This window comes from Monodon monoceros, unplaced genomic scaffold (genome assembly GCF_005190385.1).
Source record: "Monodon monoceros isolate NGI ecotype Baffin Bay Population unplaced genomic scaffold, NGI_Narwhal_1 Super_Scaffold_1, whole genome shotgun sequence".
NCBI lineage: Eukaryota > Metazoa > Chordata > Mammalia > Artiodactyla > Monodontidae > Monodon > Monodon monoceros.
In genome coordinates this window covers 63,331,920-63,357,011 of record NW_021703765.1, presented here as the reverse complement: position 1 = coordinate 63,357,011, position 25,092 = coordinate 63,331,920, and the positions used below count along the sequence as shown (strand labels likewise).

The 25,092-nt window shown below is 52.8% G+C and overlaps 2 protein-coding genes across 20 annotated transcripts in view; one reads left to right on the top strand and one right to left on the bottom strand.

Annotated features, from left to right (window-relative positions):
* Positions 1 to 21,172, top strand: part of SFI1 (SFI1 centrin binding protein) — an 84,832-nt gene extending 63,660 nt beyond the window's left edge. For 9 of the 13 annotated variants that reach the window (XM_029233552.1, XM_029233598.1, XM_029233570.1 and 6 more), the window contains 16 exons: positions 8,102 to 8,183; positions 8,501 to 8,679; positions 9,369 to 9,444; positions 9,948 to 10,043; positions 10,456 to 10,532; positions 11,367 to 11,469; positions 12,689 to 12,785; positions 15,245 to 15,405; positions 15,843 to 15,917; positions 16,481 to 16,555; positions 16,647 to 16,823; positions 16,897 to 17,159; positions 17,778 to 17,882; positions 17,984 to 18,197; positions 19,331 to 19,668; positions 20,143 to 21,172. In XM_029233552.1, coding sequence (XP_029089385.1) covers positions 8,102 to 8,183; positions 8,501 to 8,679; positions 9,369 to 9,444; positions 9,948 to 10,043; positions 10,456 to 10,532; positions 11,367 to 11,469; positions 12,689 to 12,785; positions 15,245 to 15,405; positions 15,843 to 15,917; positions 16,481 to 16,555; positions 16,647 to 16,823; positions 16,897 to 17,159; positions 17,778 to 17,882; positions 17,984 to 18,197; positions 19,331 to 19,668; positions 20,143 to 20,503 — 2,479 coding nt within the window. In that variant the 3' untranslated portion in view covers positions 20,504 to 21,172. The remainder of the gene's footprint in view (positions 1 to 8,101; positions 8,184 to 8,500; positions 8,680 to 9,368; positions 9,445 to 9,947; positions 10,044 to 10,455; positions 10,533 to 11,366; positions 11,470 to 12,688; positions 12,786 to 15,244; positions 15,406 to 15,842; positions 15,918 to 16,480; positions 16,556 to 16,646; positions 16,824 to 16,896; positions 17,160 to 17,777; positions 17,883 to 17,983; positions 18,198 to 19,330; positions 19,669 to 20,142) is intronic. The other 4 variants (XM_029233649.1, XM_029233639.1, XM_029233581.1 and 1 more) reach the window with 2 other exon arrangements.
* Positions 21,171 to 25,092, bottom strand: part of PISD (phosphatidylserine decarboxylase) — a 36,179-nt gene continuing 32,257 nt past the window's right edge. For 6 of the 7 annotated variants that reach the window (XM_029233662.1, XM_029233714.1, XM_029233705.1 and 3 more), the window contains 5 exons: positions 23,455 to 23,691; positions 23,143 to 23,281; positions 22,769 to 22,915; positions 22,343 to 22,503; positions 21,207 to 21,754 (listed from right to left, as the gene is read on the bottom strand). In XM_029233662.1, the coding sequence (XP_029089495.1) occupies positions 21,530 to 21,754; positions 22,343 to 22,503; positions 22,769 to 22,915; positions 23,143 to 23,281; positions 23,455 to 23,691 (909 nt within the window). In that variant the 3' untranslated portion in view covers positions 21,207 to 21,529. Of the gene's footprint in view, positions 21,755 to 22,342; positions 22,504 to 22,768; positions 22,916 to 23,142; positions 23,282 to 23,454; positions 23,692 to 25,092 lie in introns of all 7 variants that reach the window. The other variant, XM_029233679.1, reaches the window with a different exon arrangement.

Here is a 25,092-nt window from a genome sequence, read left to right as displayed (position 1 = left end):
ATTCTTATTTGTAGAAGTTTTTTAAAAATATATTCTGGTTCGTATTATTTCTTTTATTGGACTAGGTATTAAAAATATTTTCTTCTAGTGTGTGGCTTGCTTTTCCATTTTTTAACAGTATTTTTTTTTTACTTGAGAGCAAAGTAGGTGGTTTCAATGTACTGAAATGAATTAATATATATATATTTTTTTGATGAGTGGAAGTGTTTAATTTCGATACAGTCCAGGGGAACTTTCCTGGTGGTCCAGTGGTTAAGACTCTGTGCTTCCAGTGCAGGGGGCCCGGGTTCAATCCCTGGTCAGGGAACTAAGATCCCACATGCTGCACAGTGCGGCCAAAAATAAGAAATTAAAAATAATAATAATAAAAATTAAAAGTAGAAAAATTATATTGTGGTGGTTTAAAAAAAATTTTAATACAGTCCATTTCCTCAGTTTTTTTCTTTTATAATTAGTGATTTGGGGGTTCTCTCTAAAATAATTTGCCTACTCCAAGATCTCAAAAGATATCTTCCTACATTTTCTCCAGAAGCTTTCTAGTTTTAGCATTTACATTTAGGTCTGTGATCATCTTGAAATTTTTTCTGTATATGGTATGAGGTAGGAGTCAAGGATTTTTTTTTTTTCTGTTCTTCAGTTTTTTCCAGCACCATTTCTTTTTTTTTTTAATATTTATTTATTTATTCATTCATGTATGCATGCTGCGCCAGGTCTTAGCTGTGGCACACAGGATCTTTGTTGTGGCATGTGGACTTCTTAGTTGCAGCATGTGGACTTCTTAGTTGCAGCATGAGGACTTCTTAGTTGCAGCTTGTGGGCTCTTAGTTGCAACATGCAGTCCAGCACCATTTCTTGAGAAGATTTGCATTCCCCCATTAAATTGCCTTGGCACCTTTGTTGAAAATCAATTGGCCATATATGGTTTTTTTTTTTTTTTTTTTTGTGGTGTGTGGGCCTCTCACTGTTGTGGCCTCTCCCGTTGCGGAGCACAGGCTCCGGACACGCAGGCTCAACGGCCATGGCTCACGGGCCCAGCCGCTCCACGGCACGTGGGATCTTCCCGGACCGGGGCACGAACCCGTGTCCTCTGCATCGGCAGGCAGACTCTCAACCACTGCGCCGCCAGGGAAGCCCGGCCATATATGTTTGTATCTATTTCTGGACTTTCTTTTCTGTTTCATTTATCTATGTATTTATTGTGTTTATTCTTATGCCATTAAGATACTATCTTGATTACTGTATCTTTATAGCAGGTTTTGAAATCAGTTTATTCTTCCTGGGATTTTGTTTGGAATAACACTGAATCTGTATAGATTAATTTAGGGGAGATTCGATATCTTAACCATATTGAGACTTCCCATAGAAAGAACTTGGTACGTCCTCCATTTATATAGGTTTTCTTTAATTTTTCTCAGCAGTGTTTTGTAACTTTGCATTGAAGTTATGTATACATTTTGTTAAATTTATTCCTAAATATCTAATTTTTTTGATGCTGTTGTAAATGGAATTACTTTTAAAATTCATTTTCTAATTGTTTGTCCTAATATATAGAAGTACAGTCGATACCTTGAGTTCCATGACCATTCTAAATTTCTAAATTCACTTACTAGTTTTAGTTCATCCTTCCTTCCTTTTAAAATTGCATAGGGTTTCTGCATAAATAATCATGTCATGTGTAAACAAAGGCAACTTAATTATACTTCTCAGTCTGTATGCTTTTTTTTTCCTCTTATTGCACTGTCTAAGATCTCCAATAAGGTATTGAATAGAAGTGATAAGAGGGTACATACTTGTCTTTTTCCCAATCTTAGGGGGAAAACAAAAGCAGTTAGTATTTCACTGTTGAGGCATTAGCTTTTTATAGATGCCCTTTATTAGACTGAGAATGTTCCCTTCTATTCTTAGTTTTCTGACTGTTTTTATTACGAATGGTGGATAAATTTTGCCAAATGCTCTTTCCACATTTACTGAGATGATCATATAGTTTTCCTGGTTTTCAAATGTTAAATCAACCTTGTATTCCTGAGACAAACCCAACTTGGTCGTATTGTATTATCCGTTTTACATATTGATTTTGGTCTGTTAATGTTTTGTTAAAATTTTTTACATATACTTTCACAAGGGATATTGGTCTATAGTTCTCTTGTAATGTTTTGCCTTTATTTTCTGAAAGGCTTTTTAAGGTTGGTATTATTTCTTTAAATTTTTGATGGAATTTCCTAGTGAAATTATCTGGGCCTAGAGTTTCTGTTTTTTCTTTTCTTTTTTTTTTTTAATTTAAAAAGGTGCCCTTTATTGTCTGTAGAATCTGGAATGATACCACCACTTTCATTCCTGATTTTGCTAATTTGTGTGTTTTCTCTTTTTTTCTTGATCAGTCTTGCTAAGAATTTGTTCTTTTAAAAAGCCAACTTTTGCTAATTTTCTTGTTTATTTTTCTTTAATTGATGTAAGCTCTTTATTTTGTTCTTTCTACCTAGATTTTTAGTTTGACGTAGTCCATTTGTTTATTTTTGCTTTTGTTTCTTTTGCCTGAATGAGGTATATCCAGAAAGATATTGCTAAGACCAATGTCAGAGGTTGTACTGCCTGTATTTTCTTCTAGGATTTTTATGGTTTCAGGTCATACATTCAAGTGTTAAATACATTTTGAGTTAATTTTTGTGTGTGCTGTAAAATAGTGGTCTAGTTTTATTCTTTTACATGTGGTTGTCCAGTTTTCTCAACACTATTTTGTTTTGTTTTGTTTTTTGCGGTATGCGGGCCTTTCACTGTTGTGGCTTCTCCCGTTGAGGAGTACAGGCTCCGGACGCACAGGCTCAGTGGCTATGGTTCACGGGCCCAGCCACTCCGCAGCATGTGGGATCTTCCCGGACCCGGGCGCGAACCCATGTCCCCTGCATCGGCAGGCGAACTCTTAACCACTGCGCCACCAGGGAAGCCCTCAACACTATTTTTTGAAGAGACTATCCTTTCTGCATTGTATGTTCTTTTCTTCTTTATCATAAATCAGTTGTCCATATATGTGTGGATTTATTTCTGGGCTCTCAATTCTGTTCCATTAATCTGTGTGTCTTTTTTTTTCCTGCTAGTGCCATGTTGTTTTGATTAATATAGCTTTGTAGTATAATTTGAAGTCAGGGAGTATGATACCTCTAGCTTTGTTCTTTTTTTCTCAGGATTGCTTTGGCTTTTCGGGGTCTACCTTTTGTATTTTTTAAAGTAGTTCTAGGAATTACAGTACGCATCATTAACTTATTACAGCTCTATTTAGAATACTTTTTTTTTTTTAGCTGTGTTGGGTCTTCGTTGCTGCATGTGGGCTTTCTCTAGTTGTGGCGAGCGGGGGCTACTCTTCGTTGCAGTACGCAGGCTTCTCATTGGGGTGGCTTCTCTAGGTGTGCGGGCTTCAGTAGTTGTGGCATGTGGGCTCCGTAGTTGTGGCTCGCAGGCTCTAGAGCACAGGCTCAGTAGTTGTGGCGCATGGGCTTAGTTGCTCCGCGGCATATGGGATCTTCCTGGACCAGGGCTCGAACACGTGTCCCCTGCATTGCAGGCGGATTCTTAACCACTGTACCACCAAGGAAGCCCTATTTAGAACACTACTGTACTACTTCATGTTAAATGTAAGAACATAAAAATAGTAAAATTCCTTTCCTCTTTATCTTGATGGTATTTGTTGTCATATATTTTGTGTCTACTTTTTACCCAATACAATGTTATTATTTTTGCTTTAAACAATCAGAATTATTTTTTTTAAATAAGGAGAAGAAAAAATATAGTCTTTTATATTTACCCACATATTTTACATATCTGTTGTACTTTGTTTCTTTCTGTAGATTTGTGGGTTTTATCTGTATCATTTCCTTTCATCCTGAAGAAGATCCTTTGGCTTTTTTTTTTTTTTGCGGTACACGGGCCTCTCACTGTTGTGGCCTCTCCTGTTGCGGAGCACAGGCTCAGCGGCCATGGCTCACGGGCCCAGCCGCTCCGCAGCACGTGGGATCTTCCCGGACCGGGGCATGAACCCGTGTCCCCTGCATTGGCAGGCAGACTCTGAACCACTGCGCCACCAGGGAAGCCCTCCTTTGGCATTTTTATAGAGTACAGGTTAGCTGGAGATGAACCATCTCAGCTTTTGTTTTATGCTCATTTCACTGTCTCATATTTAAAGGACTTTTCCCTGGCTACAGAACAATGAGTTGTTTCCTCCATCCCCTCACTTCCAAGTGTTTTTTTTTTTTTTTTTTTAACATCTTTATTGGAGTATAATTGCTTTACAATGGTGTGTTAGTTTCTGCTTTATAACAAAGTGAATCAGTCCAAGTGTTTTTAAGACAGTGTTCTGTTGTCTTCTCACCTCCATTATTTCTGATGAAAAGTCACGTGTCATTTGTATTGTATCCCTGAATGTAACCTGTCTCTCTTCCTTTCAAGATGTTCTTACCAATCTTTGGTTTTCAGCATTTAGGGTGTGATGTATTTAGGTGTAGTCTTCTTATGTTTGTCCTGCTTGGGGTTCACTGAGCTGCTTGGATCAGAGGTGTCACCCCACCCCCACTCCAACCAAATTTGGGAAGTCTTTTATTTCTTCAAGTAATTTATCTACCCTATATCTGCTCTTCTCTCCTTCTGAGACTCAAATTATACTATGTTAGATCACTTAATATTGTCCCACAGGTCACCGAGGCTCTGTTCAATATTTTTCTTCCCTTTTTCTCTCTGGTGTTTGGATTGGATACTTTTCTCTTGATCTGTCTTCAAGTTCAGTGGTCTTTCTTATGCAGTTTCTAATTTGTAGCCCATCCAGTGACTTTTCTACTTCAGATACGGTACTTATCAGTTCTAGGATTTTCATTTGCTTCCTTTTATTTTTAAAATTGTGGTAAAACATGTAACATAAAACTTACCATTTTATATTTTAAAAGATGAAGTTTGCTCAGTATTTTATGTATTTATTACAATCACAAAAGAAACAACCAAAGAGGAATTGTAATTATTAATTTTTTAAAAATATAAAATTAGTTTCATTTTGGTGTGAAGAACATGATTTTAAATATTTCAGTATAAAGTGGCAAGATTTCTGTAAAGGTAATTAATTGTCTTGTCAGTTGGTGTTTCTGTCTACTGTATCGTTTGATAGTTGGAAGTATTTCAGTCAAAAATGAGTTGTGGGGGACTTCCTTGTTGGCGCAGTGGTTAAGAATCTGCCTGCCAATGCAGGGGACACGGGTTCGAGCCCTGGTCTGGGAAGATCACACATGCCACGGAGCAACTAAGCCCGTGCACCACAACTACTGAGCCTGCGCTCTAGAGCCTGCAAGCCACAACTACTGAAGCCCGTGCACCGCAACAAAGAGTAGCCCCCGTTCGCCGCAACTAGAGAAAGCCTGTGTGCACAACAGAGACCCAATGCAGCCAAAAATAAATAAATTATTTTTTAAAAAATGAGTTATCCACATAGCATCACAGCAGACAGTAAAATAAAAGCTGAAAAAATGGAAGGAAAATGTGGAGAAGAGAGGAATGGGAAAGAATTTATCTTTTAATCTTAATCCGTGAATGCCTCTTGGACCTAAAATTAAAAAGTTATATGTCTTAGTAGCTATTATTATTCTGAAAGGAAAGACTTGCCAAAAGGATATAATATTTCTTATTTCAAAGAGAAGTTACGTTTTCAAGATGCTTAGTTGATTAGTCTCCTCAAATCTTTCCTCTTCAATTTGTTTGGCTTTATTTTCCATTTACTTTTAAATTAAAACATGTATATATACATATGCATCTATTTTCAGTTCTAATATTCCACTGAAATAAACTGAATCATTAAGATAATTTTTTTTTAAACTTACCATTTTAACCATTTTCAAGTACACAATTCAGTGGCATTAAGTACATTCACAGTATTATACAGTCATCACCACTATCCACTTTTAGAACTTTTTCATCATCCTAAACAGAAACTCTGTACCCATTAAACAGTAGCTTTTCACTCTCATCTACTCCCAGCCCAGGTAACCTCTAACCTACTTTCTGTCTCTGCAATGCCTATTCTATGTACCTCATGTAAGTGGAACCATAAAATATTCGTCATTTTGTGCCTGACTTAGTCCACTTAGCATGACGTTTTCAAGGTTTATCCGTATTGTAGCACATGTAAGAATTTCATTCCTTTTTATGGCTTAATAATATTCCATTGTATGGACATACCACAACTTGTTTTTCCATCCATGTGTTGATAGATAGGTCAGGTTGATAGATAGGTTGTTTCCACCTTTTGGCTATTGTGAATAATGCTGCTGTGAGCACCTGTTTGAGTCCCTGCTTTTAATCCTTTGGCTATATACCTAGGAGTGGAATTACGGGATCAATATGGTAATTCTGTGTTTAACTTTTTGAGGAACCACCAAACCATTTAGTTCTTTTTTTGTAGTTTGTTTCTCTTATGAGAGTCCCTGTCTGGTAACTAATTTTGTTCATCTTTTCATTAAAATACAAAACTTACATATAATAGCTCTTTTTAAGTGTTTGCCGATTCCAACATTTGGGTCATTATTTTCAGCTTCTTTTCAATGTGTTGCATTTTGTTCTGGCAGGTGATGGTTCATGTTTATTCTGGTGGTTCCTGTTGATCCTGTCCAGTGTGGTTTTATTCTTTCTTTGTGTGGGTCTTTTTTGATTTTGTATTCAGGGTTAGGGCATGACTTTTATTCTTAGGGCCTAGCCTTTCTGAGTCTGAGGTTCCCAGTGAGGTCTCTTCACTCTGACTAGGCCAGAACTCCCTCTCCCAGCCCTGTCCAACCTCTGGTATCTCCATTCATCTCTTAGCTCTGCAGCAGCTGCTCTGCTAGGGCTCGTGGAGTCTGCTTGTGCAGCCTCATCTGTGGAGGGCACAAGGCGTCCATGAGCATGCCTGGGGGTGGGGTAGGGTCACTACCGCCCAGGCCTGGGAAGGCCACACATGTCCACCCAGTTCCTCCTCTCTGGTCTCGAACTCCAGTCTCTGCCTCAGCTCAGTGAGACTGTCGTGCTCTCCTTGGACTCCCTCCCCTGCCCCCAGTGCCCAGAAACTGCCCCCAGGAGAGGGCCTGGGCAGCCAAGGGGCTAACCTTGCATGTTTCCCATCTCTTAAGTATCACGTCTGCATTGCCTGTTGCCCAGTGCCTGGAAGCAGGTGCTTCATATAGCTTGTCCCATTTTGTAATACACATGGCTGGAGGGCAGGCCTAGGACCAGTTGCTGTGTTGTGGTTGGAAGTGTTTTGAGTGGTGTGTCTGATGGGTTAAATGCCAGGGGAGCCGTCTTCTTCTGTCCCACAGTGTCAGTCCTGATGGCTTTCCCGAGACACATTCCCTGCAGTCTGTTGACCAGTCATCCCAGTGCTGCTTTTGCAGGTTTTGATGTCATTATGGTGTGCAAGTAGGCAAAGGTGACAAACCTGTCTCTCTCTTCACCTCACCTGGAATACTTGTTTAAAATTCCATTTCCTAGGGCCCAGCTCAGCTTTGGGGGTCTGGCATCTGTTTTTTTTGTTTTGTTTTGTTTTGTTTTGTTTTGCGGTACGCGGGCCTCTCACCGTTGTGGCCTCTCCCGTTGCGGAGCACAGGCTCCGGACACGCAGGCCCAGTGGCCATGGCTCATGGCCCAGCCGCTCCACGGCATGTGGGATCCTCCCGGACCAGGGCACGAACCCGTGTCCCCTGCATCGGCAGGCGGACTCTCAACCACTGCGCCACCAGGAAAGCCCTGGCATCTGTTTTTTTAACTACTTCCCCCAAGAATTTGTATAGCAGCAGCCTGGCTGCTCAGCATGGACTGGAAAGACTTTCACTGTGAGCGTTGAGCACCATTGGTAATTCAACGTGGGGTGGATGAAGAAATAGGGTCTCAAAGTCTGAGTCTTTTTCGTACCGTCTGGGTGAGGCCAGAAATAACGTGGAATGTGTTGGGTCATTTGTGGGGTTTTTGTCTATTGTATGCTTTCCTTCTTCCCCACCTAGGCTTATTTTGCTCTTAATGGAAGCTTATAAAAGAAAAAATCCAATTATTTGGAACTTCTCATTCTTTTGGAGTTGTTTACTCTTATTCATTTGGGTTCTTTTAGGGTGATGTTAGAGAAGCAGTTGTTTGCACTTTGGTGTCAGAAGGTATCTCAGCATCGAGAACACCGCTTGGCAGAGAGAATGGTAAGTGGTTCTCCCCTAGGAGGTACTGGGACCGGGAGGACCTGCTTCAAGCCTTTGCACTCACTGCCTCCCCTCCTAGGACACTATCCAGACCCAGACCCACCCTGAAGGGCGACCTGCCTGTGACCAGGACTCATGAGGCAGGGGCAGGGTCTGGGCATCTGTTTCCTTTGTCAGTGGAGTTTACAGATGGCTTCTGGGCCAGAGCAGCTCCTGCACATCCAGTTCTTCTGCCTTGGTCATCCTTTGTGGCCTGCAGACTCCCTGGCTTCTGTATCGCCTCCTACTTGACCCATTCTGATCTCTCCCTGCCGCAGGCCATACTCCACGCAGAGCGGCAGTTTCTGCGGAGGTCCTGGTCCACGTGGTGCCAGCAGGCAGTAGCACATCGCCTGGAGTGGCAGCGACAAGCAGTGGCCTGTGCCCACCACCGCCTCAGGTGGCTCAGGAAGGCTTTCTGTGTCTGGAGAGAGAGTGCCCGAGGGCTCAGAACAGAGTGAGTGGCCGCTTCTGCCTTTGAAGCCCTTCCCAGGTCAGGGCAGCTTTGACTGTAGTAGCAGCACTGAGCATCAGTCTGAGGGGTCGTGTTAGCGTAGACTCTGGTCTTAAGTTCTGGAAATTCAACTTGAAACAGTCTAAGCAAGACCAGGCCTGTAGGGAGAGGCTCCTGGGGCACCACATGGATCTCTGGACTCAGGAACTCGGCTGGTCAGATGTGCCTGTGGATCTTAGGTCCTGTCCATCAGCTACATCCTGCTCACTGATTGGGGCCCATTCGAAGCAACCGTGCCCAGGGGCAGGTCATGGCAGTTTTTACCTTGCCATGTGGTTAGGGACCAGGGCAGGTGCCCCTGTGTTCCCTGCAGGCGTCATCCTGCCTTGGTTCCTCTAGATCTACTTCATGCTCTGAGGGTCTCTCACCTCTCAAACTCTGGCCACATTTAACCTCCTCTTCAGTTACCTATTACCACATGAATACAGAGCTCTGTGAAGTTGTCCACAAAAATTTGGTTTTATGTGTGCTTTTCTGGGTGGAGAACCTAAATCCTTTGGCAGCTCTTCTGAAAGGGTCTTGGTTCCCGTCCATGTTGAAGAACCACTGAGCAGGGGCCAGGGGCTGAGAAGGGGTGCCCCTCGAGAGGGCCCTTGGAGGACCTGGGTTGAGCACTCACTGTCTCCCCACAGGAGGACGGGCAGGGCACGGGCTGCACGGTTCCACGCGGCACAGCTCCTGTGTTGGGCCTGGAGCAGGTGGAGGGAGGTGAGGCTTTGGCACAAGTGCGGCCCGCGTGGGGTTATGGGCAGGTGGAGCCATGTGTCAGGCTCAGGGCGAACATACGGTCTCCTCCACGGTCCCTCGGAAACCACCTGCTTCTGAGTGTGGGGAGGAGGCCAGGGTGCAGGTGCAGTGCTAACCTGGTTTCATGAGATGATTGGCTCACAGTTCCGTGTTCTGTTAGCTGCCAGGCTGTTCTTCCGTAACACTCTGAATTTAAAGTTCCTGATCTAACTGGTCACAGGCATCCTCTTCAGGATGAAAAATGTTAAAGCTGAAATTGGTCAGCGTTTACCCGCAGCCAGGCACTTGCTCCCTGTGAGCCTCACAAACCCCTAAGAGGAGCACGTTTATAGAGGCAGATGCTGGGGCTCGGAGGTTAATAAGCACCTTACCCAAGCTCCCCCAAATGAAGTGTGAAACGGAGGCACGTCCGAGCCCTCCTTGGCCCTGGGCCCACAGCAGCCAGCTGTCTCCTGTGTCCACAGCGCCTGGCCCTGCACAGTGCCGAGCAGCAGAAGCTGATGCGAGCCGACCTGCATCGCCAGCACACCTTGCTGTACAGGGCGCTGCAGACCTGGGGGGTAGGAGATGCTGCTTTCCTCCAAATCTCCTTGCCTGGTAGGGAGGGGGATTCTGGAGGCTTTGTTTCCCTTCCTTGTTCTTCCTGCCCCTCCCAAAACAGAGTAGTAATTCCACAAGGCTCAGGGCAAGTGCCCTGGCCAGTGGGTCTTACACTGCAGAGCTAAGTTCTCCCATCCTTGCCCGGGGTACCAGCCTTACCACCAGGGGGACTCCTTGTCAGGGGTCCAGTGGTTGGACTCACCAGGTGAGAGCTTAGCAAGTCCTCTCCCTGTTGTTGGGTGGGCTCCTGCCCGCTCCCTGCCCTCTGTGGTGAGTGCTCTGGGCATCACAGCCCCTGTACCTCTGCGGCTGCTGGAGAGTGGGGAGTGGTGTGGGCCTGGGGAAGCCTCCAGTCCTCCTGGTCGTCTGCAGGTTTACCAGAGCCGGGTGCGGAGCGTCCTTCAGGAGGTGGCAGCCAGGGAGAGCCGGCACGAGAGGCGGCTGCTGCGGTGAGTCCCCATGGCCCCAGCCCAGCCTGAGGAACAGGGAACAGACTGCAGACCCGCGTGGGCTGGGGGCCCTGACTAGGGCCAGGCGATGGGGCCTGGCTGCCTCGTGCTGCTCAGAGCGTGGCTTTGGCTTTTCCACAGCAAGCACCGTTTCCTGGGCCCCTCATGTCTTGCACCCACACTGTGTGCAGAGCAGGGCCTCTGGGAAGCAGCTGCGCCATCTCCTGCGTGTCTTGCTCGTCTGAGCGCCTCTCTCCCTGCCCAGTTCAGACCTGCAGGATTCGCCTTTTCACCTCCTCTCAGCTCCCAGTCAGTCCCCCCACCCCCGGCTCTCCAGGGCTTTCTCCCAGCCTCTGGGACCATCTGTGTCTCTCACACCCGTGGACTCACTTATACCCCTCGGCTCCACTGCCTCCGAAGCCTGTCCCGCAGCTCCTGCTGAGCCAATCTCTAAACTACTCCCTCCCTCATTTCCGCTCGCTCTTTTCCTGCCTCTGTGTTTGTTCAGCACATGCTGTTCCAGGCTGCCCGTGCCCTTCCTCCATTTTCCCCGTCTCCACCTCTCTTATCATGCATGCATCACCTGTGTCATCGTCACCTGGAAACGGCTTAGTGTTCCCCGTCGTGCGTGAATGCACGAGGCTGCAGTGCCTGTGGTGCTCCCATGGCACCTGCACAGAGCAGCTCAGCCGTGTGCAGCGTGTGGAGTCAACGTAAACACGGCTGTCAGCGCGACAGATACACTTGGGCACAGGGAGACCTCAATTCAGGACCAGGCTGAAGAGCCTCGCACTGTTCACATCCATATCACCCTGTCCCCCCATGTACCCGCAGGGGTGCGTTACGTCGCTGGAGGGAGAATGCCGTGGCCCAAGCGGACGAAGCAAAGAAAGCCTCTCGAGCAGCAGCTCACTACAAAAGGACCCTGTGCTCCAAGGTGAGCCCTGGCAAGCCAGCTGGTCGCCGGGGGGTGGGGGCCGTGTTCCTGTGAGGGGGTGGCGTGGGGGGTGGCTGTGGAGGTTTGAGCTGAATGAGGAGCCTAGAAAACGAGATGGCTCCCTTCTCCAGCACACACAGCTGTGCCCGCAGGTGGGTTTCTTCACTTGTTTATTGTACTGAAGTATGGACCAATATCCGTTAAAACAAAAGCATGGCATGTAGTGAGTATGAACCAGCTCTTACCAGAACCAGTATTTCCCACACACGTGGAGTTTTCCGCGGGGACAGATCGTGTAAGTCGCCACACCTCTGTCCCTTGTGTCGGCATAGGATGCTTGGCTGCCCCCTTTCCCCCATTCTGCTCATCGGCCTCGTGGGATTCGTGACTGTGCGGGCTTTCTGTAGAGCATCCAGGAATGTGAGGTCATTGGTCATTGTTGCTGGGAACTGGCCCCCAAAATGCCACTTGGTGTGGCCTGGGCCCACGTGCTGGGGGAGGGACATGGCTATGAGAAGAAGACGTGTCACTAGACAGGAGACTCAAATGACATGACAGAGGTGGTCCCTGGACTCTGGGGTGTTTTAGAAGAAAGCACTTCGCTGGGAGCCCCGCACTGGCAGGCCGGGACTGGTGCTGACAGCTTTGGAGCCTCCACAGATGAGTGTTAATTACACATGGTCAGGGTGCAGTCTGCTCTCAGGAATGCTCCGAGGCCAGCATGTGTGTCCCCTCCCCCTGGAAGGACGGTCAGGACTCTGCTTGGCTTCAGGGCTCAGAAGGGAGGAGGCCTTTGTGGGGGGATGGAGTTCGTGACTGTTTGGGGAGCAGGCATGTGATTTGTGTTCTGCTACTGTGTTCTGGTTCTGCTACTGCGTTCTGCTACTGTGATTTCGTATGTACCTCATACGTGAAAGTGCGTGAAACGTAAGGCTTCCATTTAACAAATAGTAGAATGAAAGCCCACGTGAGGACTTGACTTCTTCGTGACATGGTATGAAGTTTAGCTCCTCTGGTCACGTCGCCTGAGATACAGGGCCTCCAGCGAGGGTGCTGGGCATGGTTGCCTGCCATCTGCGTGGACGGCGGGCGCTTTCTGGAACGTGTGTGAGTGCCATACACCTGGCCTCATTCCACGAGGAGCTGCCTACAGAGCTGGGGTGACCCCGGGGAGTCGGGACATGCCGTGATCACCCCTCTATTCTTCTTCTGCCCATAGGTCCCGATCGTGTGGCGGGAGGCAGTGTCAGTGCAGATATACTACCGACAGCAGGAGGGCCAGGCTGTCAGGGACGCCCAGGTGGCACTGAATAGGGGTAAGTGGGCCCGGAAGCTGAGGAGAGGCCTGTGAAGGACACAGCTTTCTTTATTCTCCCAAGGTGCTTCCCCTCAGTCTCTTGTCTCTTTCTCATGTGTATTAGCTTCCTGTTGCTGAGGTAACCAAGGACCACAGACTTTAAAACAACAGACAGTTGTTCTCTTGAGTCCAAACTCAGGTGTCGGCAGGGCTGTGCTCCCTCCGAAGGCTCTAGGGGAGGCCCCTTTTCCTGCCTTGTCCAACTTCTGGTGGCTCCCGGCAGTCCTTGCTGTTCCTCAGGTTGTAGACAGGTCACTCCAGCCTCGGCCCTGTTGTCACATGGCTGTCTTCCCTGTGTATCTGTGTCTCTCCTTAGAAGGACACCAGTCATGCGGGATTAAGGGCCCAGCCCCAGCCCACTTTAGCTGTCAGTTACTGCACTGCACCGACCCTCTGCCCAAATAACATCAGCTCTGAGGTTCCAGGATGGACGTGAACTTGGTAGGGAGTAACTATTCAGTCCAGTACATCTTCACTTTCTCTTCCCAACTGATTGCCAACCAGTTTATATTAAAATGAAAGGCCAAGGCTTGAGACCTACAGAGAAATGCAGACACGGAGCTGGAACGGGGGACCTGGGGGTTGCCGGGGTGGGGCGCTTTCATGGGAAGGCGGTGGCTGCTTGTCAAGTCAGCCCCGTCGTGTCAGAGTCCGCTTCCTTGCCTGTTTAGGGAGCAGGGACTTGCCTGGTTGGCACCAGGTAGTCCCGTGACCTGCCGTACAAACAGCCTGGGAGACGGTCCAGATGGAGCCTCTGTTCAAGAGACGCGTGGAAACAGAGGCCCTTGGCTCTGCTGCGGGGAGTCTGATGCTCTAAAGAGGCAGTTCCTATTAGAATAAATGAGAAAACAAATGGAAATGGTTTAAATCAGACCAGAGAGAAAACGGACCAAGTTGTTAAATTGGCTTAATAGCATTTGTTCCAGGACAATCCACTTAGGTTTGGTTCTGACTATTTTCTTGTGTTGATGAACACAGATCCTGCTTCCCCCTGAATGGAATCCTGGGGTCCAGAATCCCGCACCTGGTCCGCCCTCAGCATGCTTCTCTGTGTCCTCAGGCTGCCCCTTGCCCCAGAAACCAGGGCTGTGTTTCTAGTCATTCCCAGGAAAGATGCCGAGGGGCTCAGCCCGTCCCTGGCCTCTGCTTGGACCAGAGTTTTGGCACCGGCGCTGCATGGGCCTTCCAGTTTGGGTCAGGCGGCCACGGTGGGGAGGTGACAGGCAAAGGACACAGCTAAAGCTTATTCCCTCCGCTGGCCTGCAGGCGGCAGCTTTCCTTAGACGGGGTGGCAGCACGTGGCTGGCCCTGGGCTCGCTGTGTCCATTACGGCTGGTACAGAGGACCGGGGAGACCATGTGAGAAGACACTGTGTTGTCAGCACACAGCAGATGTGCAGTCAGTACCTGTGGGACCATGTCTTGGCTTAATTAAGGCCTCTGAGTCTCAGGCACACCTTAGCGGTCCAGGGCTGGGCTAGGTGGTGCAGGAGGACAAAGTTGTGGACACTCAACGCTGATCGGTGCTTGAGAGGTGCAGGCAGGGCCGCCTGCTGGCTATACGACCTCGGGCACGGCCTCCTCTCAGCCTTGGTGTCTCCGTCTGTGGATGGGGATGATAGTACCTGCCTCTGGAGTTGATCATGAGGGTCCAGTGAGGCTAAGATATCCCCGCATAAAGCAGGACATGGGAAATTTCAGCACTTAGTGCTAACGCCTCCAAGCTTGTGAACGTGGCTTTCCCTGCCCACCTCCGGCAGGTCCTGGAGGACAACCCCATCTTGGCCTCTGTGCCTTGGGGTCAGCTCTCTTCTGTTTTCTCTAAAAGAAACTTCTCTTGGGGCTGAAGAAGAGGAAAAAAATCAGAAGAGTGTGCTTGCTCCCTCAAGAGAGAATCTGGTGACACAGACGCAATGCAGGGTGTGGCCCCTGCCTGCCTGTGGAGCCCGGGCAGGACACGGCCAGCAGACACCTTCTCCCCAGCCTGTCTCAGGCTGCCTGGGCCTCTGAGCCTCGTTTTCCTCTCTGGAAAATGGGGCCACTGTCTCCCACTCCCTCAGACCCAGGGTCTTCTCGTTCATGTGCCTAGCAGCATCTTGTGGGCAGTTCCGCTGGGGCCCTGGCACACCTGTGGTCGCTGTGCACAGGATTATGGCTGGGGGCAGGGGGTCCTTGGAGGGCCCAGTGGTAAGCAGCATATCTGCTTCCAGTCAGGGAGTGCATAGTCACTGAAGGTGGGTGGCCGGAACTCTCCTCCCAGGGTGGCTACCGTCCACACGTGGTGTCTCACCGAGTGTGGGCTGACACCCTAGTTCTGTCCCCACACAGCCTTCTCCACCCTCTAAACTTTCACCATTGCATAGTCATCCATATATTGATACTTCCTCCAAAAGAGCAAACTGACTCCGACCCGCCTTAGGCTGTCTCAGGATCTGGTTTCGGCGCTGGAGGGACCGCAGCTGGAGCGCAGCCCAGCAGAGGGTCCAGATGGAGAGGGTCGCGCAGCATTACCGCCGGCAGCTGCTGCTGCAGGCCATGACCCGGTGGAAGGTGCACCATCTGAGCTGCATCAGGAAGAGGGTGAGGCAGACGGCACCCCCCCGAGTTCCCCTATGCGGCGGGGCTGTCTGGGCCAGGAGACCGCCTCGCGAGGAGGAAAGGTCTTTCCAGAAGCACTTACTGCTTCTGTTGTGGATGCTGGGTGGTTGGAGTCCTGCGGGCGCAAGGCTGCCCTTCTGGGTGTTCAGTGAAGGCTGGGGAAGCCGGCCTTCTGGGTGGAAGATGGCTCAGCAAAGAACTTGGTTCAGTGTGAACCATGCCTGTCAGAGCTGGGTGACCTACTGAGGCATCTGGGCACCCCTGTCTGGGGCAGGAGGCCCTTGGCTTCAACCAGAATGACTCCTGGTGGTGGGAGGATGGTTCACTTGGGCCTGGAGCCTGCACCGCCCACAGGGGCTCCGGGTGTGGGCACCTGGCTGCACCGGGCACACAGCCCCCTGTGCGCACTTTGTCCCCAGCTTCTGCAGAGACAGGCTGCCCGACTCCTGGCCCAGACACTCGGCCGGACCTGCTTCCACCAGTGGAGACAGCAGGTGGGAGCCGTGGAGAAGCCCCTTCTCACTCCCCCTCCTCCTGCTGCCTCCTGAGCCTGCCTCTAGCTCATCATTTCTCATACCACCCTCTTCCCAGGGTTCCCCCACCCCCAGCCACCTCCTGGCACCACCAGCTTCCTTCACTTGGAATCTGTTTAAAGCCAAGTCACTTCAGGGCCATGTTTCTACAGTGTCATGTTGAAAAGTTGTCAGGGTAATATCCAGAAATGAATAGGAAATGCATTTTAGGTCTTTGCCAAGGCCTTGATAAAATACCCAGTGGGGCTGCGTCCTGCTTAGTGGCCCTTCATGGGCCAGGTCCCTCTCATCCTCGGGCCCGCAGTGCAAGCAGTCCTAGCTTTTCTCACTGGAGCCCGGCGCACTGCCTCACTGCTCCCGACCCCAGAGCTCCTGGCCTTTGTCCTTCCCAAAAGAGCTTCCTTGACACCACCGCTCCCCCCCCCCCACCTCAGGGCAGGCCTGACTAGAGAGGGTCGGAGAGTGACGGGGGCCATGGGGTCAGGGTGGCCTCCCTAAGGAGACATTTCCTTTCTGGCCCGTAGCTGGCGGACAGCAGGCGGGAGCAGCAGGACACGGCGCGGGCCCTGTGGTTCTGGGCCTTCTCACTACAGGCGAAGGTAATGGTCTCCCTGTCCTAGGAGCGGACCGTGCCCCGGTGGAGGGAGCCTGAGCAGGAGGGCTGGGCCTCACCTCCTCCTCTCCCTGGAGGTGTGGGCTGCATGGCTGGGCTTCGTGCTGGAGATGAGGAGAAAGAAGGCGCGGCAGGAGCGGGCAGTGCAGGCCTACCACCAGCAGCTCCTCCGGGAGGGCGTCACGCGCCTCCTGTGCTTTGCAGCGGGCATGAAGGCCTTCCGGCAGCAGCTGCACGCCCAGCAGCAGGTGCAGGTGGGCCGGGGTCCCCCACCCTTCTGTGGGGAGCGGGTAGGCACAGCACGACCTGACCAGAGGCTGGTTGCAGGCGGCCCACAGTCTCCACCGTGTGGTCCGTCGCTGTGCCACGCTCTGGAAGCAGAAGGCGCTGGGCCTGGGCAGGGAGCCTCAGCCCCCTACGTCCACTGTGTGCAGCAGGAGAGTGACGTTTGAGGGTCCCCTTCCCAGCCACCTTGCTGCTGGGGCTGGCAATGCCTCCCTGGAGACCAAGAGGACAACAGCTCCTCGTGGGCTTCGGGGAGCTCTGGACAGCCTGCCGTCGGCCGCTGGGGACACCCAACTCCTGGAGCTGTGAGTAGCCCTTCCCTCACCTCTTCCTCCTTGCCTTCCACCTGTGGCAAAGCTTGGATGGTACAGGAATGACACTGGGCCCCGAGGGTCATGGCCGAGCCACTCGGAACCCTCTGTACAGGATCCTGCGCCCCCATTCTTCGGCCCCAACCAAAGGGACCACAGCCTCTGTTCCGAGCGTGGGAGAGAATGTACGGTTCCTTAGCAAAGGAATGGGCCGTTGGGCAGCCTCCCTCCCCCGCAAGACCTGGTAGTCTCCCCACGTCTCCCGTGACAGCCAGGAAACAGGTACCCTCTTGGAAACCCCACTTTTTTGTGACCTGGCCCCGCCCCATCCCCACATGCTGTGCTGCTGTAGCTGACAAGGGCCCCATCTCTGAGCCTGCTCCAGCCTGGTTGCCTGGGTCAAGTGAGACAGCATGGGTGGAGCACCCGTCGCCAGCAGGCTCACTGGAATTACTAGAATTTCAGTAGGGTGCCTGGGGCGGAGCCTTTCCTTCTCTCTTCAGTCTTCCTGTAAGATGGAAGGGGTCGGACTGGATTACCCCGCCCCACAGAGGTCTCAGGCTCCAAGCAGCCCCTGAGCAGCCTGGAGGAACAGCCTGTGTTTCTTCCCAGGAATGCTGCCCGCTGGGCAAGAAAGCAACCGCGACGCCCAAGCTTCCTGCTGGAGCCCATTGAGAGCCAGACGCCCCTGGGGTGTGGCACCCTCGGGGCGCAGGGGTAGGTGGTGTGATTCTGGGGACTTTAGGGCCGGTGGCCCCCCTTCTGTCCTCCTCGGGAGGGTAGCACGCCTGACCAGCTCCTGTCTTCCCTCTGCTCAGGCCTGAGGCACTGTGGGAGCATGGCCTAGGCGAGGTCCAGCCAATAGGCCTTGCGCTGACAACACCCTTCCTGGCAAAGGCCCAGACAGCACTGGACCCAAGCAGCCCCCTGCCAAGCGCCCCTGGCCTGAAGCCACCGCCCACAGCGAGTACAGGCCTGGAGCTGTTGCCCCCTTCTTCCTTCATGCTGCGTGGGGCGGAAGCACACACCTGGGTAAGTCCCCCTGGTTACCTGGGGTCCTGTTCTTTGGTCTGGTCTTCGTGCCAGTGCTCTCCTTTGTGCGCTTGGTGCTGTAGCCACAGCAGTACTCATTGCTTCAGGAAGATGCAGGGAGGCCTGTGCAGGGGCCAGCGTCCTAGGGGCACAGCAGGGAACAGCCCCCAAGGCCCATCCCTGCTCGTGACACTTACATGGTGGTGGAGACAAAAGAAACCCCAGCATGCAGACGAATGAAGAGACTGTGGATCATGGAGGGTCATACAGGCCCTGGTGATAAGTCTGGACTTTAAGAACAGGAAGTTGTGGAGGATGGTTGGCGGCTGTGCTCGGGTCCAGCAAAGGGTGCTGGTGGCTGGGACTGGGGGGATGGCTGTGGATGTCGTGGGAGGCAGACTAGGTAGGGCTTGCTCTGATGAGTCTGATAAGAGGGAAAGAAGGAATTGCGGATGGCTCCTGGGTTTCCGGCCTGAAAAGCTCAGGGAGTGATGCATTCTTTACTGTGAGAGGGAAGACGGAGGGTGGGAACCCAGCAGCTGAAGCATCACAAGTGTGTCTTGAACCTGTCAGATTTGAGGTAACGCAACAGATTCAGCCTGGCCTTCAGGAACAAGGTCAGGGCTGGAGATCAAAGTTAACAATTCGCAGCACAGGTTGAAGGTAAAGAACTGATGGGGTCATGGGGAGGAGTGGGGCCGAGACTCTGGGGCCTGTGACGTAGGAGTCAAGGAGTTCGGGCAAGGAGGTGAGGAAGCACGAGTGTGCATTGGGCTTGGGCCCCCCAAGGCACTGGTGCCTGAAGAGCTGCGACCTAAGTAGGGGTGGGGAGAGGGTGGGGGATGGGAGAGTGTCCATTCCCACCAGAGGACATTGTCACCAAGAGGGAAGGGAGGAGGGTTGTCGCTGTGGTTGGACACAAACAGTTGCCACTGAAATGCACGGTCCTTGCAGGAGTGGGTGTGAAAGGTCAGTAAGGCTGGAAACAGCTGCTTGGGTGGTCGTGGGACTCTCTATTGGTGTCAGGTGCTGAATGAAGGGGCAGGACCAGGTGAGCTGGCCGCAGCAGGTGTGGGGAGCCCCAGCTCCCCACCTTTCTCCTTCCCTGCTCAGTGTTCATCCTTCCTTTACAGGCATCAGCCCAGCCGACGATACCTGGGCTTAAGTCCCAGGCCCCTTCATCCCTGGCCAGTGTCCCCAACCCCCATCTGCTCCTTCCTGGGGACTTCACAGGCACCAGGCCTGGGCCTGGCTCTGACACTGCAGGTGTGTACCTGGGGCCTGTCAGTGCCTCAAGTGCTCAGGTCACTCCCGGCACCTGGAATCCCTGGGTTCAGCCTGGGCCCAGACGGGAGGATGGTCAAGATCAAGCTTATTCTCCTATTGCCACTGGCCACATGGACCTGGAGGCCGAGCTTGAGGGCATTCAGCAGCAACTGCAGGACTACCAGACCACGAAGCAGAACCTCAGGTGAGACCCAGAAACCCGCGTGGCACCCATCCATGGGGAACAGGGGGAGTTGTCTGCCCAGTAATGGCCCCTGCATGCAGGCGGCACCTCTCCCCTTCCATCCTGCTCAGGAAGGCCCAGGTTGGCCTTACCTTCAGGAAAAGCTGAGCAAAACTTTACACCTGTGTCTTGTGGAAGCCGGTGGTCTACCGGGCGAGTGTGACTGACACGGGATGATGCAGTGAACCGCCCTGCTTTGTCTGGGTCCACAGCCCACGTACCCCACGGCCAGGCCTGGGATCCTCAGTGTGAGCAGCAACCTTAATCAGAGGGGGAAGCGGGCAGGTCCCACACGGCCAGCTCTGCACAGGGAAGAGGACAGAGGGCGTTTCTGCCTGATGGTGGAACAGGAGCCCTTCTCCCTCCACCCACACCAGAAGTGTGCTGGGCCTCTGCCTCGGGCCAAGCCAGGCAGCAGGTGTGTTACTCCCTCAGGTCCTACCAACGGCAAGCAAGCAGCCTGCGGCAGTGGCTGGAGCTGAGCCAGGAGGAGCCCAGGCCCGAGGACCAGGAAGCAGAGCAGCAGGTTCAGGAAGAACTGCAGGAGGTGAGACCCTGGGCAGCCCCTGGACGGCTCCCAGACGGGGCTTCCTCTCAGCCTGCCCCCTCAACCTCCCCAGGTGGAAGCGCAGATCCAGCAGCTGGCCTCCAAGTTGCAGGCCCAGCGCCAGCCCATCCGCACCTGTATCGCCCGCATCCATGCCCTGCGGCAGGCTCTGTGCTAGTCACCACCCCACGTCCAGGAACAGAATGCAAAACTGCAGCAAGTTTTTTTATTTCAAAATGTTGCAATTAAATGAATTACTGTTCAGAAGTCTCCCACTTTTCATACAAAAATACTGTGCTACTGATACAGTTGAAAAAGTTCAAATGGCTTCTCCTGCAGGAGAAATTCACAGCATCCCCAGGAAACATGAAATCTGGCCCTGTCCCCACAATCAGTGGCTCCCCAAGGACTGCATACCTGTTGCCTGGGGACGGGTTTTCTAGGCACTGACATTCTCCCCTCCCCCACACATCAAATACACCACCAAGGTTCCTTTGCCTCCAACATAAGCCCCTGATCAATAGCAGCAACTTTTCTGTAGGTCTGGATACAGGGACAGGACCCAGGCTCTCCCCTGGCCCCAGCTGGGCCACCACCAGCTAGCTGCCTGCCCCTTTTGCTTTGGACACCACTGAGGGGGTTTGGTGATGGGTCCTGCCTACTGGAAAGAGGACCTGCCAGCTCCAGAAGGTCACTCATCGGGGCCTGCAACGCCCCGAACCATTAGTGAGCACCCTCGGAAGCTGATGGCAGAGTCGGAGGTGATGCATTCAGCCATAAGTGCAAAGAGAGAAGACAGCTTTTCCCAACAAGCAGGTTGGGAGCAGTTGCATTAAAGGCCCTGGTCTGGGACCCACAGTCAGTGCCAGGAGGCACCTCGCCCCATGCAAGGGAGGCCAAAAAGCAGTGATAGGAGGAGCAGCAAGAAGGTACTTTAACTACCACTTATCTTAAAACGGAAATCAGAACAACTGAATGCTCAGCCAGGAGATGTAGAATCTCCAGTTTATACAACACGTTAGAAAATCTCCAAGAGGGAATCAATCGTCCTGGCCTGCACTTTCTCTTCAGGTCGGGAGGGGGAAGATGTAGGTCTAGGACATGAGAGGGGCTCTGACAACCTTGTCTGCACCCTGGACAGCAGGGACAGAAGTCACCCAGGTCCTGCCTGGTCAGACCCGATGGTCCCCTCCCTAGGTAGCCTCAGAGGTCCCCCTTGAAACCTCACATTTCTGTGGAAAAGACCCCTCAGCAGCTGTAGCCATGAAAGAGGCTCTAGAGAGAGCCCAGAGCCTCCCCGAATCGGATTTTCTGTCCCGCTTTCAGCTTGAAGTTGAAGTCCTTGGGGGCCTCGAAGATGAGCACAATGGTGGAGCCCAGGTTGAACTCGCCCAGGTGCTCACCCTTGCGCATGGGGATGCCCTCCTTGTTCATGTGCGTCACGAAGCTGAAGTCATTGTAGGACCCCTTGCTGTACCGTGGGCTGTTTGTGTGCAGGTCCTGTGGGAGGTGGAGGCAGAGCACGTGGACCTTGAACACACCTCTGCTGCCGTCCCGAACCTGTCCCCCACCCTGCTCAGAAAGGGAGGTTCGGACAGCAGCTCAGGCCATGGACTAGGCCTAACCTGATAGCCCCTGACCAGCTCTGAACTGGAGGGAAATGGAGGATTCAGACCCCCAACTGTTCACTAGTACGAACGGTGCCACAACACCAGCACCCGGGGGGCTGAGGGGCAAACTGACACCAAGAGGGGAAGCCCCGCAGGCATGGGTACTACGGCACCCCTCACACACTTGGCCTCCATCAGCATGCCCCACCCAAGTTCCCCTTGGGTTTCTGCAGAAGCAAAGTGCCAGGAAGGGAAGTTAATTCCCTCCCTCACCAGCCACCTCGAGACAGGGGTGGGTGGGGGATAAGCAGAGCAGGAGCTCAGGGCCCAGCCCCTCCTCAGGGCAGCTGCTCTGCACAGCCAGGCCTGGTGGGGGATGTGCCCTCCTAGAACTTACAGTCCAGATGGATCTGGCTACACAGGAGACGGTGCAAGTGGCCTAGCCCTTGGGCTTCGGCAGGGTCTGGGCTCTGCTTACCCGGTCAAAGTAGATGCGGATGGAGCCCACGTTGGTGGCCCCAACAGCCGTCAGTGAGAAGAAGCCGTGTTTCCAGTCCCCAGTCAGGACTACCCGCTCATTGTGGCAGAAGAGCTCTTTGATCCAGCGGGCCATGCCGGGGTTCACGGACATCAGGGAGCCTGTGGGGACAGACACTGCCACTCCCTGCCCATCGGGAGGACAAGCCTCCTAGAGCCCAGTGTGTCTACTCTGGGAGGGCCCAAGACCCACTGTACCCCCATGTCATTCCAAATGCAGAGCAGGCTGGCTCCCAGCCTGCCCCTGCCACCCATGCCCAGCAGTCACCTCACAGCTTTGGAGCCTGCGTCTCCTGATACCAAGAAGCTGAGGACCTCTCTGAGTCCCCCAGGGGCAGGTCCCACCCATGTGCTGGCCCAGGCCTACCTGGGAAGTGGCGCCGGTGGGAGACAGTCCAGTCAGTGGGGGAATGGAAGCAGTGGTAGTCCCCGGGGGCCAGGTAGATGACGCAGTGGTAGAGCTCGTTCCCTTCTCGGGTGACCAGCTGGTTCCTGAAGGAGCCACAGGAGGTGGCTGTGGGGCAGACACGAACCAGGCGCTCAGACAAGTACTTGATGCTACCCAACACGGAGCCTGCGTGCAGCCTGGACACTGGCTCCAGGGAGGCCTGAAGCTGCGGGCAGAGTAACTACCGGTCCACAGGCCTCCCTCCCGGACCCACTCCCATCCCCACCCTCTACCCTCTGACATCCAGCGCAGCCACAGCACAGCTGCCTGGCCGCCACCAGGCCAGGACCCACCTGGTGGGAAGGGCAGGTCCTCTGCGGGGATGCGAGGGCCCAGGAACGACTCCAGTGAGTAGGTGACCCCCTTCACCTGCTCCACCTCGCAGTTCTTCACCTGCCCGAAGTTGAGAATCTTCCCATCCGATGGACTGATCTGGAAGGGCCAGGAGAGGCTCGCTGTGGGGGAGGGGAGGGGGCAGAGGGCAGGGCCACCTCCTTCTTGGGGTTTGGCCTGGGAGGAGTGCCCACCAGCCCACCTCTTCCTAAAGGTACAGCCAAGAGCTGCCTGTACGGAGGCAGGAGTAGAAGGTGGGGTTGGGGCCTCACCACGCTGTGCTGGCCGCACACTGGCCGGGCCTGTGGCTTCAGCTTGCGCCGGAAGAACTCGCTGAGGTTGCGGTAGTGGTGCAGGTCCTCCACGGCGGCCTCCTTCATGTTAACCCCGAAAGTCCAGATGTACAGGCTGTAGACGGGCCTGCGCAACCAGTGCGGCAGCTCCACTTGGTTGAGGCGGCCCCAAGCCCGCGATAGCAAGCGCGTCGGCACCGACTTGTACAGGGCCACCTGCAGGCCGCGGGCAGGTGGGTGAGTCAGCCACACCGTGTGCTCACCCCCCAACCCCCCTCCTCCCCATCAGCCGGTACCCTCTCCCCTCCCCATGGGGGCCACCTCCCGAGGCCTGAGCAGCTTGTCCCCACGAGGGTTTTGTGACATGGTTGTCTCTCACCAGGAACCAGACTGAGCTTCCAAATCTCTCATCTCTCACACACAGTACTGGCCAGGCCTGTGACACAGTGACTTACAGCTCAGCTGTCAGCCATTTCCTGCAGACTTCCCACAGCAGCTACCCCACTCCCTCCCCAGTCCCCGGGGAGACTGGCCAACACAGCCTCACTTCTTGAGGTGGGGAGGGGCAAACAGATCTGACACAGTCACACAGGCTGTGGCGCGGGCACTACTGCCCGAGTCCCAGACCAGCACAGAAAGGACAGGCCTCTGGTGCGTGGGCAAGTCCAGAGCCCAAAGCACATGTGCTCATCGCCCCCCACCCCGAGGTTGGGGACTCTCATGCAGACGGGTTGACCACTGACACCTGCGCTCCGAGGGCCTGGACATGCCCGCCAAGCCCACCTGTCCACACAGCTGTCCCCACCTGGTGCTCCTCCAGGAGGCACAGGGGACTCGGCCTCTCAGTCAGACCCTCCTGCCAAACTCAGGGCCAGATGACCCAGAAGGGGCAGCCTCTTAAACCTCAAGTGCCTCTGCCATAGTGGGACGTGCTTCTAATTGGTGGCTGCTGCTTGCTGAACACAACCAAGACACCAAGTCCCCAAAGCATAAAAGCAATTCCACTCCAACTTTAAACACCTTTAAAGAGGCAGTAAGTTAGCGGCTCCCAGCACTCCCAGCTGACGCCCATCTGCGGGGGCAGCCCAGGGCTGCCCTATGACCCCAGGCCTAATGCCCAGAGGTGCCCCTGAGCTTTCAAGCCCTGGCAACGCCCACCTGCGCTGTCCAAGGGCCTGGGAGCAGGGTTTCTTCCTTGGGGCCAGCTTGCCTGAGAGCCAGGTGCAGCCAGGCCGTTCCCTCACGCAGCCCTGCCTGGGGCTCCTGGGTCCTCAAAGGCATCCTCACCCAAAGGGGCCCACACAGGCTCCAGCCTCCCTGAACCACCCTCTGGCGTCCAGAAATTAATTTGGATTCTTCTCAAAATCACCCCTAAGCTCTTTTCAGGCACCATTTTCTGAATGCCCAATGTGGGTTCTTTCCAGAAGCAGAGTCCCCACATGGCAGAAATGCAGGCAGAGACAGCAGGCAGTGGACGGTGGGCCGTTACAGTCACCTGTCTGCAGCCCACCCTCTCCACAGGCTCGCCTTCCAATGTGACCCTGCTGGAGCGCTCAGGCCCCACAGCACCACCTCTGATCTGACAAATGTCTTCTCCTCCTTGGTCTCCTGGGCCCC